The sequence below is a fragment of the Nelumbo lutea genome, chromosome 2, assembly GCF_056320005.1.
Source record: "Nelumbo lutea isolate HS-2025 chromosome 2, American lotus-T2T, whole genome shotgun sequence".
NCBI lineage: Eukaryota > Viridiplantae > Streptophyta > Magnoliopsida > Proteales > Nelumbonaceae > Nelumbo > Nelumbo lutea.
In genome coordinates, this window is record NC_142685.1 from 34,608,260 (window position 1) to 34,626,648 (window position 18,389).

At 35.6% G+C, this 18,389-nt stretch overlaps 2 protein-coding genes across 2 annotated transcripts in view; both read right to left on the reverse strand.

Moving 5' to 3' along the window:
* Positions 1 to 8,391: 8,391 nt before the first annotated feature.
* LOC148869783 (spindle/kinetochore-associated protein) lies at positions 8,392 to 11,714 on the reverse strand. The gene is made up of 5 exons (XM_088967183.1): positions 11,292 to 11,714; positions 11,037 to 11,132; positions 10,760 to 10,885; positions 10,093 to 10,132; positions 8,392 to 8,639 (listed from the first exon to the last, which is right to left on the reverse strand). The coding sequence occupies exons 1-5, from the start codon at positions 11,430 to 11,432 to the stop codon at positions 8,566 to 8,568; spliced, it is 477 nt and encodes a 158-aa protein (XP_088823309.1). The 5' UTR covers positions 11,433 to 11,714; the 3' UTR covers positions 8,392 to 8,565.
* A 2,536-nt stretch (positions 11,715 to 14,250) lies between these two features.
* The window catches only part of LOC148869784 (phosphatidylinositol 3,4,5-trisphosphate 3-phosphatase and protein-tyrosine-phosphatase PTEN2A-like), a 44,978-nt gene continuing 40,839 nt past the window's right edge, over positions 14,251 to 18,389 (reverse strand). The window contains exons 10-13 of the mRNA XM_088967184.1: positions 15,894 to 15,940; positions 15,601 to 15,731; positions 15,161 to 15,230; positions 14,251 to 15,022 (exon numbers count right to left, since the gene is read on the reverse strand). Coding sequence (XP_088823310.1) covers positions 14,483 to 15,022; positions 15,161 to 15,230; positions 15,601 to 15,731; positions 15,894 to 15,940 — 788 coding nt within the window. The 3' untranslated portion in view covers positions 14,251 to 14,482. The remainder of the gene's footprint in view (positions 15,023 to 15,160; positions 15,231 to 15,600; positions 15,732 to 15,893; positions 15,941 to 18,389) is intronic.

Genomic DNA, 18,389 nt, shown 5'->3' on the forward strand with positions numbered 1-18,389 from the left:
CCTGTCCAACCCAAATCCGTTCCATTGACACCCCTAGTTCTCACTAACCATGATGAATTTACCTTATATGGATGGCAGCAATATGAACCTGTATGGTTGCCCTGTAGCTGTTCATACTTCTTACAAGCTAGAACTTAATCTATAATTTGATTGAACCAATGGGCATTTACAGAATCATAACCCTTCCCTCAGTGCCGTGTAATCATTGGAGCAGCCGGGTCCCCAGAATTCCAGTAAGTAGAGCTCACATCGGGGTAGATCTCACCCCACATGCACATTTCGGTGTGCGTTTGGAACATCTCCCGTAGTTGTCATTGGAAGATTATCTCTATACATGGTTGGGGTGTGTTGTGGGGTGTAGTGCGATTCAAAGGGATAATGTATGGGTAGAAATTGCTTTAGGTTTCAAGCTTTGAAGCAGGCCATCTTTGGGAAGGGTATTAATTTATTTGGATAAATATATCTTGTGGGGGCATTTTTGATCATTTAATTTTTTTTTTCATTTACCCTCTACTTGGGAAATTCAACCTACCCACGTTTGGGAAGGGTATCACTTACCAGTGATACTAGGAAAATTTAATTTTGTCATGTTTCTGAAATAAAAACATGGGTAAATTGGTCAATGAGAATCACAATCTTCAAAATCTCAAAAATAAAGGGGCTTTAGTGTATGTGACCCTGAAAATCGAAATTTATCAATCAAATATACATGTTCTCTAACATGTAATATTAGAACCCAGTAGATATTTGTACTTGGAAGGAGTACTAAACCTTGTATTTTGTATTATTTTATATATTTATACTCTATATACTTGTATTTGTACTCTTTCCAACTGAGCCTTATGGTTGAGCAAGGAAAGATCTGCGAATGCATCTTCAAAATACTTCCAATAGGCACCGGAGACAATACTTTCATTTTTTTTTTTCTGATATTTGAAAACAATACTTTCATTTGATGCCAATCTTCAACAGATGTCAAACTTGATTGCAGCAACCTTTCATGACCCTTGTCCAACACCAGACCATTGATGAGTTGTCATCAATAGTATCCTTTTAATAATTCATGTCTCTGAAGGTCAACCTTCAACAAATTTTCAGGGGTCCTGTGAAGAGGATATCGTTAATGGTAATTATGGTATGTTGGTAACAATTTGCTGGGTGTAGGGACGATTTGACATCCGAAAGTCTAATATCCGATTTAATCTCGTCTGATATGATTAAAATCAAAATCTGATTAAATATTATTGTTTGGTGTGGTTTCGAGAATATCTAGATCAAATCAATAAATTACGGTTTCGAAAATTCTCAGATTAGCATAGAAATCAAACCAAACCAAACCATTTTATTATGGTTTGGTGTGGTTTCTAATACAGTTTGAGAACAATTTGTATCAATTTAAATATATTCAATATATACTAAAACAAAAAACTTTAACAACAATATAAAACAATCAATTAAAAAGTAGACATCTAATTGAGCATTCTAATGCCTAAAACATGCATATATATAAACATATAATTAAAAAGTAAATAAGTACAATTTTTTCCCAATTTCTAAAAATGGTTGGTATTTTACTTGCCTCTCAAGCCCAAATTCGAATTCTTGGTCTTGTATAATGTATTTCCAATTTTCTAGAGTTCCAAACTTCCAATTCTGGTACCTATACACAGTTGAACACTAACCAAAGAAGTGATAAAGGGGTTAGAGCTTTTATTTATAAGAGAGGAGATGGTGGGACTGCCGGTGGCAACTCGACGATAATGGTGGGACTGTCGAACTAGGGTGGAGAGATATGGTTCTGCTAAAGAGAGGGTTTCCTGCTTCTTGGGTTAGGGTGTTTTGTAAAGGTTGGAAGATAGATGATAGGATGAGAGAGAAAGGGGAGCAGCAACATCGGTGGACTGGTTGGCAGTAAGTCAACGAAATGGTGGAACAACAATAGGGGTTAGGGTTTCATTTGTTTTAGTCTTTTAGAGAGAGAGAGAGAGGACAGACCTTGGACAACGAACGATGAAGGCGATGTATAACTAGTAGTGATTGACAATGGCAAATGGCAATGTGTAAGAGGGAGGGCTGTGGCTGATGTCTCTGGTTCAGTGGTTCTTTTAGTTTTTTTTTTTTTATCAATAACAATGAATTTTATTAATGATTGAGAAAATCAGAATTACAAGGGAATGAGCTAAAGAATCTTAACTCCCAATTACCTACGGTACATCCTAACCATCTGCCAATGCATTTGCATTTCTCTTTATCCATGTACAATGAATTCAATGTCCTTGGTGAGCCACTTGAACTTCCTCTTTTCATTGTTGTATTTCCAGTGCATAGAACTGCCCTCTTTTAGCCAATTCACCACAATTTTAGAATCACCTTCTATGATCAACTTTTTAATATTCATTTCCTCAACCCTTTGTATCCCTTCAAGAGCTCTTAGAATCTCAGCCCCCAAGGAATCTCCCACCCCAATTGGACTAGAATACATGGCTAACAAATTCCCTTTTTCATCCCTTATCACTCCCCCTACTCCGGAGGGCCCTGGATTGCCTATGTTGTTACCATCAAAGTTCAATTTGGTAAACCCATGAGGTGGAGGTGTCCAGTAGGAATTTAAGGTCTTCTTAATTAAGCCTGAATATGCAATCTCTTTTCAACTTCTTATCATTTCATCAATTGAGAACACTGAAAACAATTCCAATGTTCTCAACCAATGTATCACCCTAATGTGGATAGTCTCCAAGATTACTTCCAAACTTATATCCTTATTTGAGAATATCCTTGAGTTTCTCTCCTCCCAAATAGTCCAACACACCGCAACCCTACCACATCTCCACATGATCTTGGCCTTTCTGGTTGGCCAATTAGGCATGTAAGTAAATAAGCATTGCACATTCAAAGGGGGAGTTCACCTGCACCCAAACAAAGAAGTAAACAATTCCCAAATATTTTTAACAAATTAACAAGAAATTAATAAATGGTATCCAGACTCACCATCGGATTTACAAAGAACACATCAGTGGTGAGACAAACAACTATTGGGTTTTTTCCTTTGAAATAGATCCCCTATATTAACTCTTTCCAAAAAGGCTTCCCAACAGAAACTCTCAACCTTTGAAGGTATAAGTCAATACCACAACTCTTTAATAGGGAAAGACAATCCAACAAGAGGAGGGGGTAAAAGGGCTTTAAAGAAAGAGGTGCAAGTGTAGGAACCCGAGGGAGTGAGTGTCTATATTCTATTATTTGACGGTTCAATGAATACCCCTTCAAGAATGGATAATAAGGTTAAAGTACATTCTAACTCTGTGTCCCTGACATCTCTTCTTAAACTCAGGTTCTATCTGAACCTAGAAAGTACAAGAAAAGAGGAAACTGGTTCATTTTTAAGGGTGTAAATATCAAAGAGACCTAGAAATTGATCTTTCAAAGAAGAATCCCAAACCCAAACATGTTTCCAAAATTTAATGAGGTTACTTGAGTGCAAGTTATACTTGATCCAAGGAGAGAATAAGGGCAAGATGGCTTGAATAACTTTACAAGGAGAAACTCTTGTAGTCCTTGCTAGAATCCCAAAGTCCTATCATTGTCTACCAACCCATGTATGCTTCCCACTATCTTAACCCATAGTCTTTCTTTCTCTAATGAAAACCTCCACAACCATTTCCCTAATAATGCTAAGTTCCTAATCCTCATATTCCCAATTTCCAAACCTCCCTCTTCCTTACCCCTATATACCACCTCCCACCTCCCACCTGACCCTATGGTCCTTTCTTCTCCTCCCCTGGCTCCCAAAGAAATTCTATCATTAGTTTTTCCAGTCTGCTAGTCACCTTAGCCGGAATCTTAAAGACTGACAAAAAATAGACAGGAAGATTAGCCAGAGTAGACCTAATTAAGGTGATTCTCCCTCCAAAAGACATATTTTTTCTTCCAGTTGAAAAGTCTCTTTTCAAACCTCTCCACAATAGGGCCCCAAAACTCACTTTTCTAAGGATTATCCCCCAAAGGTAAACCAAGGTAATTTAAGGGCCAATTAGGTACTATACACCCTAAACTGTCTGCATACTCCCGAACCTCCCCTTCCTCCATATTGACTCTAACTATATAACTTTTCTCAAAATTCACCCAAAGGTTTGACATTTGTTCAAAAAGTTGTATAGTGAGCTTTAGGTTTGTAATCCTATTGATATCTTCTCCTTTACAAAACAGAATTGCATCGTCTGCAAATTGTAGGTGTGTAAGTGGTATATTTTCTCTTCCAACTCTCCAACCTCTTATTAAATCCTTAGAATCTGCTTTGGATATTAGTCTCCCCAACACTTTTGCAACCAATGTAAACAAAAAAGGGGATAGGGGGTCTCCTTGTCTAATCCCTTTCAAAATTGGAAAATAGTCCACCATTGTCCCATTCACCAAAATGGAATAATCACAATCCCTAATGCAACCATCAACCATTTGCACCAGATGTCTCCAAACCCAAAATTAATCATCACCTCTATTAGGAAAAACCAATCAACCAAGTCTTGAGCCTTTTTCCATATCTAATTTACAGACCACTCCTCTCATCTTGGATCTCTTATAGTCCTCTAAGCTCTTATTTGCTATAAGTATCTGACCTATTATTTACTTTCCCTTCACAGAAGCTCCTTGATTATTTGCTATACACATTCCTAATTCTAAAGGACAACACCTTAGTAATTATCTTATAAAGGCTATTAACTAGGTTGATCGGCCTGTAATCCTTTGGATGACTTGCATCACTTTTCTTGGGTATTGAAGCAATGGAGGTGGAGTTTAGCCCAAGATTAATTACTCCTCTAGCATAGAATTCATTAAATACCAACATTAAGCCCTCATTTAGTATTTCCTAACAATCCTGGTAAAAAGCCATCGTAAAACCATCTAAACCCGGTGCCTTTGATATATCCATTAAGAAGACCGCCTCTTTTATTTCTTCCAAATCAAATTTCTTTTCCAACCACTCCCTATCTTCTCTCTTCAGTGTTGGCCATTCAGACCTTCTAGCCACACCCTTTTATTTAGGAGCCTTTTAAAAGTATACCTAAACTGATCTACAAATGCTCTTGCAATTTCACTTTGACTTGTGACTATTACCCCTTTAATCTCCAAAAGGGGAGATTGAAGAATATTGAACAAAAGGGGAGAAGGGTATCAAATAAAAGAGAAGAATGTTAAAATTAAAATTTAAAAGTTAATTTTTATATGTATTTATATATATTATATTATATTAATACAATTTAGGGTTTGGTTTGGCTTAAAAATTTTAATAAACCAAACAAAAATTGTAAATTGTATTTTTAAAATTTTTGAAATTGGACCAAACAGTTTTGAATAAAAACTAAATCATATTTTGGTTTGGTTCCGTGCGGTTTTGCAATTTTAATCATACAATGAACACCCCTATTTACATATAGGAAAATTTCTTAATTAGTACACTGTACTTGGGCTTAGTGCAACTTTGGTCATTGAACTTTAAAATGCGACAATTTAGTACTCAAACTTTCAAAGTGTGCCACTTTAGTACATGTCATTAATCATCCATTAGGTGGCATTTAAAAAGACAAAATGCCCTTTAGTACATGTCATTAATCATCCAAACGTTGACAAACAATCTCAAATCCTTGCCTCTTTTATTCAAGAAAGTTGAGGTCATAATGCCACTTAATGGCTGGTTAACGACAAGTATTGGATTGGCACGTTTTGAAAGTTTGGGTATTGAACTGTTGTGTTTTAAAGTTTGAAGGCCAAAGTGGCCCTAGGCCCACAGTACGGGGTACTAATCAGGAATTTTCCCTAAATATGCAATAAAATTATGTATTTATAATACATATATACAATTATATAAAATTTATAGCTAGTAAATGATATATTTTATATGTATATAGTCAAATTAAATCTGAATCCAACCCAAATCCAACGTATCAGTTTTCTGATCAGGTTCAGATATAACATTTTGGCAATTGGATCAAATCCAATTGTAATCCGACCCAATTACAGCCCTACAACTAGCAAGTGCTTGATAAACCACATATGATGAAAGAGATTGTTAGGTGTGACCATGGCAATGAGCACATCCTTTTTAAAAGGCCTTGATAGTTGGTATATAAATACGTATTCAGGTACCTCATCTAGCAACTTAAGCTTTTAGGTTGAATGATTCATTGAGATGATAGCACAGCCTGTTTGACCAAGTGGCTTAATATTCTATCCTTGTTGCATCCGTTACAGTTAATTAAATTTCAGCACAAATTATGGATGGGCCTGTGTTTATCCGTGTTTTAAACCCAATAAACCTTTGCGTGAGAGACCTGTTAGAGAATAAATACCAATTCAGATGAGGTACCTGAATTTATTCTTTAACACTGTTATTGTTCTAATTTCTAAAGGGGCATTGATGATGATAGTGATTGATCAGTCACCAGTAACACCATCCTTGGATCTGGAGAGCGGCGAGAGCCTGACAAACTCACGCATCTTGTAATAGTTCAGTAGTACATACCATCTGATATAAGTATAAACAAGGTTCCATGCCTGAATCCACCGTTAAATTAAAAGCTCAAAGTGATAAAAGACATACTTCTTTTAGTAAATGTGATACTGACATACTTGTAGCTTGCTAGTTTGAGTGACGAGGTCTCCAGAACTGGGATAACAAGCCCTGTTTGAATCAATGATGTTGAGCAATCAGGTGTCAGGTGTTCATAAATGTTCTGTGAAAGAAAGGTCTTACTGATGAACTGATAGAAATGGGTCTTTATTTGGACGGGATGCTTCTCTTGAACTTGAAGCTCGCTCCAATCTCCAAATGTTGCCATCTGTAAATCCTGAGGTAAATTTACACAGTTCCTCTCATATTATTCGTAAAGAATGCAACAAAAACGCATTGTCCAACCTCTCAAATAGATTCTTGGTTGAACAATTCCACTTCCAATCCATACCAAGGATAGGTTGTACTTGAAGGATTAAATCGACAAACAGTTCCATCCTGTAACTCCTGTTTTTGTCTTAATATTTTTTTCTTGCAGTTGCTTTGCAAAAATTTAGACAGATGTTCTTGGCAATAAATTTCAGTTCCTCCGTTGCATGTTATTTCAGGGCACCATCTAATAGATATCTCACCTATGGTCTGTTTGAGACACCTAAAATGAAATAAGTTTGGAGTTTCTATTGCATTTGAGGCCATAAATCTATTACTGTTGACAGTTTCATTCCAATGATTGATAACAAAATCGAAATTATGTTTTTTGGAGTTTCTATTGAAATGAAATCCATTTTATGTTTTAATACAAAAGTATAAAAGAAGATTCACAAGAGATACAAAACCAAAAACCTTGTACTCCATGCAGCCAAGACACAACTTCCTCACCCCCTGAACCCCCTCAAGCCCCAAAAGAAATGTATCAAAAGAAAAATAAATCAACCTATTGCTTCTAGTGCTTGTGCCCATAAGGCTCAGTTTAGAAAGAGTACAAATACAAATATCTACAGAGCAAATACATATAAAATTATACAAAATTCAAGGTTTTGTACTCTACAAATTTGTATTTGTACTCCTTCCAAACTGAACCTAAGTAGCAAATAAGAAACTAAGCCTTCATTTTTTATTTGCTTGCAGGTTGCCGGTCTCATTGCAGTAGTTGCATCTGCAACAGCAACAGAGGTGGCAGAAGCCATGGAAGAAGACTATTCAAGATAAATACAGTCCGGCTCCTACATGAAACTGATCTATGTCATATGGTGGCATATAAACTGCTTCTATTCACTTCAACAACTAATTTAAACCAAACCAACATTCAATTCTTGTTAAAATATTCTTCATTTGTCACTTATACCAGGCTTCACCTACAGAAGTTTGCTTTTGCAAATCACTATCTAAAGCATTCTAGGGTTTTCAGAATGTAAACAATAGCAGCTGAAAACAGGTAATAGGTAGTCTAAATAGGGAAAACAATGAGAAGACATCAAGCAAATGCAGACCAACAGACCAGCATCACCATCCAAGCCTTATCCCAATTATATGGGGTGGGCTACATGAATCCTATTTTTCCATTCTGTTCTATTTAATGCCAGAATGTCCTAGCATTAGCACAAAACAGACAATTCAGGATCCAATGATAATGAGAGTTCGGTAAAAGTTTTAGTTCTAGCTGCCACATTGATGCAACTTTCCTCCTTTATCTAGGCTTGGGACCTGCAGTGTAAGATAAGCTCACACCAGTGGAGCTGAGACCATTACATCTAAAAAAAGAAACCACATATACAGAGCAGATATCCACACTGAGAAAGGTTATCTATTTTTTGAGAAAGGAAACCTAGGGTTTGATTTGTAGTGGAATGCAAAGATTATGACTTTGCAAAGATCCAGTAGATGAGTTTGTAAGTTTAAGAATGTTTTTACTTTATTCTCATTCAAAATTTACAGCCAAAATGGAGAAACATATAGTTGTACTCACTCGCCCACGAGCAATTGGCAAAGGAAAACCAGATTCGTTACCTATACGTACAACATGGCTACCGAATTAAAAATCTTATACAAGTTAGCTCTAATCAATTGTCTTGAACTATTGCTGAGAAGAGAAGCTGATTAATATCCTCTGAATCTGCTTCCAGCTTGTTATTGCCTGTGGTCATCATCATGCAAAGTTTGTCAGAACTGTAAGAGATAATTTCCTATGCCTCTCAAAAAAAGCTCTTGTTCAATTAGAAGTAGCATATCATTTAACATTGCACAAATGTGCAACTTCAGTTTACAATTCTTTGGGAACAGTTCCTGCCGTTATAAGTTATAATGTTGGAATTCCATTTCAATTCAGTAGCCAAAACTTTGAGGGATATATGCAGGTACTATTTACATAGAAAGCACAAAGGGAATAAAGAGTCATTTCTTTTGGGCATAGTTGTCAAGGTGTTGCCTAGGCAACTAGGCACCCTTGGCTGGGCGCTTCACCCAAATGCCTTGACTTTTAGCAACTAGGTGACCTTCTAGGCGACTAAGTGCCCACCTAGGCAACAAAAATGACAAGGCGGGCACCTTTTATAATATCATTTATGTTGTATCTTATTAATGTATTTGTTAATACATTTTATTATATGCTATATATATCAATTGTACTTTGTTTTAATGTTTTACTATTGAAATTTAAAAGATTAAAGGGTTTCGAGAAGAGAAAAAGAAAGAAAGAAAGAAAGAAAAGAAAAAGGAAAGAAAGAATAGAACAATAAAGTTATTATTTTCTATTCTCTCTCTCTCTAACTAAATAAAACAAAAACTCCATCCTTGTTTTTTTTTTCTATTTTACTTTCCATCTTGAATATTTATCATATAAAGTTGATAACCATCTTTAGCTGCTAATTAATAGGAATTTTCTCTATTAAATGCTTATTGTAGTAGTATTATTTTTGAAAGTAATGAAATTAAAATATGTAAAAGATTTTTATCTTTTAGATGTGATGATTTGCCACATTTTTAGAGGAAATTTAATGTTCTTAATAAAGAGAATTTCTATTTTTTCAATTAACATACATGTTGAATGGTATATAAAACTAGGAAACTAACCAAATGTCAGTTTTTTATATTATAAATTTTTTATCACCTAGGTGACGAGTGACTAGGCACCTCAGTGTCGCCCAGAATCACCCCTAGACGCCTTGGAAACTATGCTTTTTGGTATATGAAGAACCATTTAAGAATTTTAAAAATTCCTAACATAGACATCTAACACCTTGCCCCATTAAAGAATGACTTTATTAAGTTAATGATGAACATTTACAGCAGCCTAGCCCTTGAATGTTTCCATGTTTAAACCACCATATAGCAGTTGATAGAACTCAGACCTTTGAATCTCTATTTGTGCGTTTATCTCTGTCTGGTATGAGGATTGACAACATTTCTCTGAAGACTTGCACCCCTTGGACTCAGGTTGAGCATTTGTTGAAATTTAAATGGGCCTGACTTACAACCCTAGGACTGCCCACTACTGTGTGCCAAATAGATGACATGAATGGTAAAACACAAACCGTGATCTAGAAAACAAAAAAAAGTCGAAAAAGAATGAACCTTGCAAATGCCATTACCTCTATTTGATCTGAGTTGAGCTGTCCACTCGTCAATGATCTAAATACAGCATGTCAGAAACCAAGATGATTAAAACAATCAGTAATCACGCACACACTGAATATAAATGTAACTACATCTATAGGCTGAAATATAATAGGCCCTAGGATCTAACTCAATTCTTCTAGGTCAATTTGAAGAAATTAACTTCTACTATTTTGGTTTAAGAAAGAGGAGCTTTTAACAACTGAGTTCGCTCGAGAAATAAACATTAATCTGAAAATTTCATCAAAATCGTTAAATGAAACTTAGGGAACAAGAGAATGTAGCAAGGTTCTATTGCAATAATCCCAAGGCGAAAACTTGTGCCTTGGCATTCATTCATTTCCTTCAATGTAAAAAGAAAAAGAAAGTCTTGCCTTGCTTAATCTTGGTTGCTTGCTGGCAAATGGTGCAACCTCTATTGACACCACTTGGAAAAATACAACCACAAAAGAAAGAACTATTACAATAGGCGCAGAAGACGCCGGCCTAAAGTAGAAATGAAAAAGAAATATGGAACTAATTCAGTTAATACACAATCAATAAGAAAAGTTCACGGGAAAATATTCACAGATGTAACTTAGAAAATATCATCTGGTGTCATGCATCTGCAGTCAAATTTGGATATATAAATTGAACCTTCACCTGGTTAAAGTCGGCGTACGCCGGATCATCAAAATCCCTGGTGACGGGAAGGCCAGAGGATGTCTGCATCCGTTGCAGCAAGCTCCTATTCCCAACTAAAGTTGTCCTTGCCTGGTCTATCAAACCCTGCCATACCCATGGATAAACATTAAAACAAACAGAAATCCAGAAAGATATTAAAAAAGTGTTTATTAAAAAAATGAAAACGGACCATTATTCTAATGTGTCATTACAAGTTGACTCGAACACAAAGATACGAGCTGGAATCGAAGCATACCTGCTTTGCTGCAAGAAGCTCACGGCACTGATCTTTCAAGGAAGAGAGCTCGTCCTGTATTTTCTTTACCCGAGAAACCAAATTCATTGGATTTGCCTGCAATTTTCAAATCAGAGAGAAAATAAGAGGGAGAAGAAGTCGAAAACAAAACGAAACACGAAGAGATCCTTCAAATATGAAGATTTCTAGCGTTAGATGTTGAAGTTAGGGGAAAAAGAAGAAAGAAACCCTAGGCTGAGAAGCAGCTTGGCTTACGTTTTCGGGATAGATGTTTTGGAATTCCTTCTCAAGCCTGTGTTGAACAACAGATAGATCGTAGCTCGCTTTGGTGAACAGGTTCAACATATTGTCCACCGCTTCGTGCTGTTGCTGCTGCTGCTGCCGGCGATGCCCCATCTCTCTCGCTCGCTCTCTCTCTAGACTCTAATTTGGTTTCCCGCGCACGCCCGTTTCTTTTATTTATTTGATTTGGCTCAAAAGCTCAGACGGTCAGACCCATTTAGCATTTGATGGGTGTAAAACGGTATTCATATTACCCGATTTCGTAATTCACAAGCAGACCTGGCAATCAGGTTGGGTTGGATCTGGTCGGGTTCGAATAGAATCAACCTTCCGATTGGATTGGCAAACGATTAGACCCTAAACCTTAGAAATCAGGTTAGGGTTGACCCATGGGACCAATGGATCAATGATTCAACAGCCTCAAGGATTTAAATACTTCGCGTATCGTATTGATATCGGCCAAGAGATATCGAAAATGCTGGAAAATGCTACCAGCCTGTATTCCCCCAAATCTTGCGTATCGGGGTGACATGCATTCATATCGGTTCATATCGTATTGTATTGATCGATTCATGTCGATATGAGATGATAGATGTTCTAAAATCTAAATGTAACCTTAAACCACTAAGCCAATTTTTATCTTATCGCAATAAATGAAATAAAAAAACTTTTATCAATTCTAATGTCCATGTGTAGTCTAAACAATTAACATGTATTTATGTTCAAGAACTCCAACTAAAAATTAAAAAAATAATATTCAAATTTAGTCTTTTGTAAATTAATGAAATAAATAATTTCTTAAATTAACATTTATATCAAAAATGGATTTCAATCTTAGAAAATTTACACAAATAAAAATATTAATAATAGAGTAATTATTTTATTACTTAAAATTTATAAATTTGAACATGATATGTATCTTAATTTTTTTTATAAATTATTAATTAATATTTTAATTTGCATTAAACAACAACATATTTGTTATTTATAGAGATCAAAAATATTATTTATAAAATGATCAAAAATATAATATAAATTAAATTTGTCAAATCCATTGGTCTACTTTTATATAAAAAATGATTTTTTATTTCATAGAATTGTAGAAATAAAATTTTTAATATAGTAATTAAAAAATTATGAATTTGCGTGTGATGTGTATCTTATAAATTTTAATATAATTTAAGTTAAGATTATGTATTTTTATAAATTATTAATTGATATTTTAGTTATTACATTTTATAATAATGTATTTATTGTTTACAGAAATAAAAATGTTGTTTACCAAACATTTGGGAATTAATTTTTAATTAATTTTTTGTTAACACTAAAAGTTAAAAGAGTAAAATAGAAAATAGTTGATATAATAATCATTCACATATAATAGTTGCATATGTTTTGTACTACAATGGAAAATGACATAATAATAACTTTGAGCATGTATTAATTTGTGTGTGTGTGTGTGTATATTAAATATAATATATGTTTTAGGACTCTTGATTGATACATTATCAATAAGATTGTATGATTTCTATGCATCTTGCTATATTAAATATAACATATTTTTTCACATATATCATTAGAATATACATTTCCTATGTATTAATACATTAATTATGATTATTTTGACCTTAATTAAATATAATGTTATTAATATATTTATGGGATTTATATCCATTTCCTAACATGTCTAAACATCTCCATATTTTTCATTTATATCTATGCATTTTCAAAACGTATCCATATTCGAGTGGCTTGATACAATACCTGATACAATACTTTAATTCTTACTTTGACCAAGTCTTTTTTTTTTTACAAAAAATACAGTTTTAACCATCCACGGTTTGAATAGTTCAAGTGTTCAACCATTCAAATCAATGGTGACCCATGGACCATGACCCAACCCGGCCCAAAATCTCTTCGGATTGGGTAAAGTGAATCGACCTTTTACTTCAGATCTACATATGGGACCTTAACCCACTTTTTTAAGGTTGGGCCAGATTTGTAGGTTGGAGAGCCTTTTTGCCAGGTCTACTAAGTGACCAAATAAGAGAAGATCAAAATCATCAAAAATAAATAAATAAATAAATAAAAATAAGAGAAGATCAGAAAGTAAAATTTCTAATCAATAGAGGAACAAATTCCTAGGATTTAAATAAAATAAATGCTATTCTCCCCTCAATTTTAGCTAATCAAGTTACGGCTATCCACCTAGGAGTGTCAATTGATTGGTTTTGGATTGAATCTAATCCGATCCAAACCTTATCAAATTGAATTTGGACGGTCCATTATAATTATTGGATTGGACCAATCCAAAATAATTTGGTCTATATTTTTATTTGTCTGAATTAGACTTAAAATCAAATTTCCAATAATCCGATCATGAGACCAAACCCTTGTCCAATTTAAAACCGATCAAAACTGAAGGCAAAACAAAATTACTTTTATAAAAGCACTTTTATGAAAATAATTTTACAAAAACACTTTTATAAAAGTAATTTTATGAAAGCACTTTTACAAGAATACTTTTACAAAAAACATTTTTATAAAAACATTTTTACGAAAACTCTTTTACAAAAGCATATGCAACTATTCAAGGAGTATTGGAATTCTCAATAGGGCGATACATAAAATCGACAAATTCTGGGTATCGATACCTTTTTTTTCGAAAGAACCAAGTATCAATACTTTTCTTTCTTTCATTTTTTTATTTTTTATTTTTTTTCAAGTATCAATACTTCGAACCTTGTTTCTCGCAACAACATACACATACAAAAAGCCACGATATTGGGTTAGATGCGTTTGGCAGCAAAGCTATCTTAGGGTTTGTCACTTTGATGCAAGTTTGTGTTCGTTCCCATGTATAGTGGGTAGAGAACAATAAGGATATCAACCGATTCAAAATTGACCCAATCTGACCAATTGCCACTGCTGCTAACACGCAATATCAATCCCCTATAATTAAAAAGAAGTCCCAATCCAACATTTAACCTTAGTTGTGTACATCAGTAAAAGATAAAATCTTGAGATCAAGTTCGTATCAAAATCCAAAAGAAAGCACCATTTCAGTTAACTGATCCAGTATATGAAACCATGTCAATAATGAAACAAAAACTTCTGTACAAATCTTTTTTGTGGCCATCTCTGCCGTCAATGTCGCCAATGGCTCATTCACTTTCATAGTCCTCGTCATCTCCAAAAGTAAAAACAGAAGCATCGGCTGCGATTGCTTTGAAATCATTTGTTGTCGAGTCTTTTGAAATGTCAAGGCCCAAACCAGTTCCACTTCCTCCATCAGTCCTTACTTCGTTTGCAGCAGGTGCTTGTTTGGGTCCTTCACTTCTTAACGAAAGCTGTTCGGTACCACGTGTTACAGATGCTATCTGCTCTGGAGTGGTGCCAGTTTGAGGACCTCTGGCAGCTGTAGTAGCAGTTTCTGTCCCTCCAGAAAGTGCTCGAGCTTCTCTATTCTTTGAAGACTCATTGTCTTCTCCATCACTGTCGGAGAAAACATCATCTTTATCTTGACTTCCAGAACCTTTACTTTTGTCCGGAGTTGCTGCACCTCCATCACTTGGACCAGGACCTGTCCCCGAGCCCGCATTTGACTCCTTATTCTCACTCTCAGTTCTTGTCTTTGTTGGAATGGTACCATTGTAGTCTATCATCACAACCTCGACTTGGAATCCAGGAGAAGGCAATTTCCTCTGCTCAGTGCAAATACCACAATTCAATAATGAATAGTGGCGAAGTGACAAGCAGAAAAAGAAAAAAGACAGTAGGAAAGAATTAAGGAAATTATATACAACAATATTACTACAAATTTCTTTTCCCCTTGAAATTACCTTGTCAAACCCATCAAGATCAGAAGTGTCTAAGATTTTTCTATTTTCTGACATTGTGGTATTCAACCAACTGAAAAAAGAAGAAAAGCACCAAAATATAGATTTTAGCTGTAACATGGAATAAAAAATAGGCAGTCATGATTCTCAAGTACAGGGATGAAATGTTTAAAACAAATATATTGCACAAGAAAGATCCTACAAAGAAAATTATTCACTGAATACCATTACTTGAAAAAATTGGTAATTTACCAAACGAAGCAAGAATATCAGAATTGTATTTAAACTCTATGAAACATCTTTCAAGTTCCAATTGAATATATGCCAGAGGTTATAATGGAAATTGGTGGAAAAGATAACATCAATCTGGATGGTCAGAAAGTATTGAGATCAAGATCAACACATTGAACAGAACTAGGACCAACAGGGTACTATTCACATACCAATAGAAATCTCCTTGGCGATCGTGAAAATGGATTTTGAAGTCTCCAGCCACTTCTGTCAAACCAGGCTCCCCTGGTAGAGCAAAGACCATGATCCCTTTCTTTGGTGCACTAAACCAAAAATCTTCTGGCTGAAAAAAGGAGAAAATATATGCAAAGAAATATAAAGATCATGCAAGCTTGAACTATTAATCAACAATATAGAAGTGTATTAGGATATTTTTAGAACCATAGCAAGCATAAGTTGACATGTATCTGAAAAGGGAAATTTGAAGTGTCAAATAATAATGTACCGAAAGATCCTTGGTTCTTGGATGCTTTCTAGTAGAGAAGAGAACACCTGTACATTAAAAAAATATATCACTATCAATTCCAAACTGCATAGATACCTATATTGACCAATCAGCTCCAAACTGTATAGATACCTATATTAACCAATTTGAGCTAAGTTTGGTGCTATGAAGTCATAAACTAAAAAAAGCAAACAGCAGGTGTCATCATATAGATTCCACAACGAAAGGAACTCAAACTAGCAAGTATGAAACAAATAAATTACATTCCACAGACATTAAAAATCTTGTTTAACAACAATATGAAAGAAATACAACCAAACACAATTGAGATAGTCAATGAGATAATTGTATTGTTTCAAAGTTTAAAAGTAAAAACAGAACCTGCTTCCAAGGTTCAAAGTATCGATACTCTCGATATACAAATTTTGGACCGACAATTTGACAAGAAACCTGTCGCATCACATATTAGAATTTGAAAAAATTAAATCTTCTAACTCTTCCCATTGTGTCAGTGACCCTGAAAACTGATACATGTTGGTCAATATGCACTGATATGTTGTGATATTTTGAACCTTTCCTGCTTCAATACTGATACAGCCCATGAGGTCAAGGAAGTGAGTCCAAGAAAGTGAGGTCAAGGACAAAGCACAAGTGAGATTGTGCCCTGTGAGGCCCAAGAAAGTGAGTCCAAGTACTGCAAAACAGGAAGGAACGAGATCCATACATGGGAGACCAGGGCGTTCACATTTCATGACCCTATGAGATCACAAAGAGCCACAAGATCCTCAGGAACTTAAAACATGACCGTGCAAGGCCATAGACCTAGCTAGGCCCTTGAGAAAACGAGGTTGGGACGTCATGAGGCCCTCCACGAGATCCAAGTTCCGAGGCTCCATAAATTTTCTCCCACAAGGCTTAGCCCCTCAATGTTTGTTGACCCAGTCTTTACTCTGTCAGCACAAAACCTGCCAACCAGCCAATCATCTACCAGCAGAGTTCGTCGGACACCTATAGCTACAGTTTGCCATCCCAACAGTATAAAAGGGCTGCTGCTCAGACATTTGTAACTCAGATTTTTAACTTAATAGAAGTATTTTGGCTTTACCTTGTGCTCCCTTTCCCATCTCTTGTTAGACTTGGTTTAGAGCCACTTAGAATCCTACAAATCCTTTCGCCTCCTGCTAGAGCAGAGGTTAAGGTCGCTACCCTTGCAGGTTGCAAAGCCAGAGGTGGGCACTTCCACTGTTATAGTCACCCACACTGTTGCAATGTTCGTTGCCGTTGGTTGTCTATTACAAGACTTGCTCCATTTAGAGACTACCTGTCGTACCATCTGGCATAAGAGTGAGAATGACTCCTAGACATGGAGGGTAGGGGTGCAATCAAGTTGAGCCAAGCTGAACTTTTGCATGTCTTGGCTCGGTTCAGCCAAGATAAGATTAGCCTCAAGCCCGAGCTCGGGTTCAAGTTCGATTTGAATTTTATTTCCTGCTTTGAGCTCAGTTCAATTAAATATTTGATGAGCTCGAGTTCAGCTTGAAAATGGATATATTTTTTTATAATGTATAGTATTATGATTCGGCCTGCCCTTGAGTTCTGTTAGTCTGATAACAACCAAGAAGAGAGAAGAAGAAAGAAGAAAGAAAGAGAGAGAGAAAAGAGGAGAAAAGTCTGGTTCGAATGAGAGAAAAATTACCTCTCCCATTCGGCCAGACATATTTTATATACTGACATAATGGAAAAGACACATGCGCCCTTACTTAAGTGAGGGACACTAGTTCTAATATAATATTACAGATCAGCAACCTCAACATAAGTATAAAGACAGAAATACCCCTACACTAACATATAGTATATTTTTTGATCAATAACAGAAACTCGTATTATTAAAAAAAGACAGGATTACATACAACAATCCGGGAGGAGGTAAAATAACTTCACTCTCCCCAAGAGAACAAGAAAGAAATTACAAAATAGCCCAAAACATTTGCACCCTTCCCACCCCCTGCTTTGCCAATGTATCTACAAATGCACTTGCAGTTCTCTTCACCCATTGAAACTGAACTTCCAGCCCCCTGGATAACTACTTAACCTCCCACCTTTCATTGGCAATTTTCCAAGAACCACAATCCTTCCCTAACCAGTTTACAACCAACTTTGAGTCCCCTTCAGCTCTAAGAGAGTCACCAACCCCAATGGGGCCTGAGTACATAGCAACCACCTTCCCATTTTCATCTTTGAATACACTTCCAACTCCTGAAGGTCCCGGATTCCCTTCACTACTACCATCAAAGTTTAATTTTATAAAACCTGGAACTGGTAGTGACCACTGAGGGCAAACAGCTAAAAGAGCTGGTTCAGAATTTGCCACCTCCTTCCAGCTATTAAGCAACATCCCTGTGGAGACATCAACAAACAGCTCCAATGATTTTACCCATTGTACCGCTCTAACTGTTATAACTTCAATGATATCTTCTTTCTTCCTTTCCTTCTCAG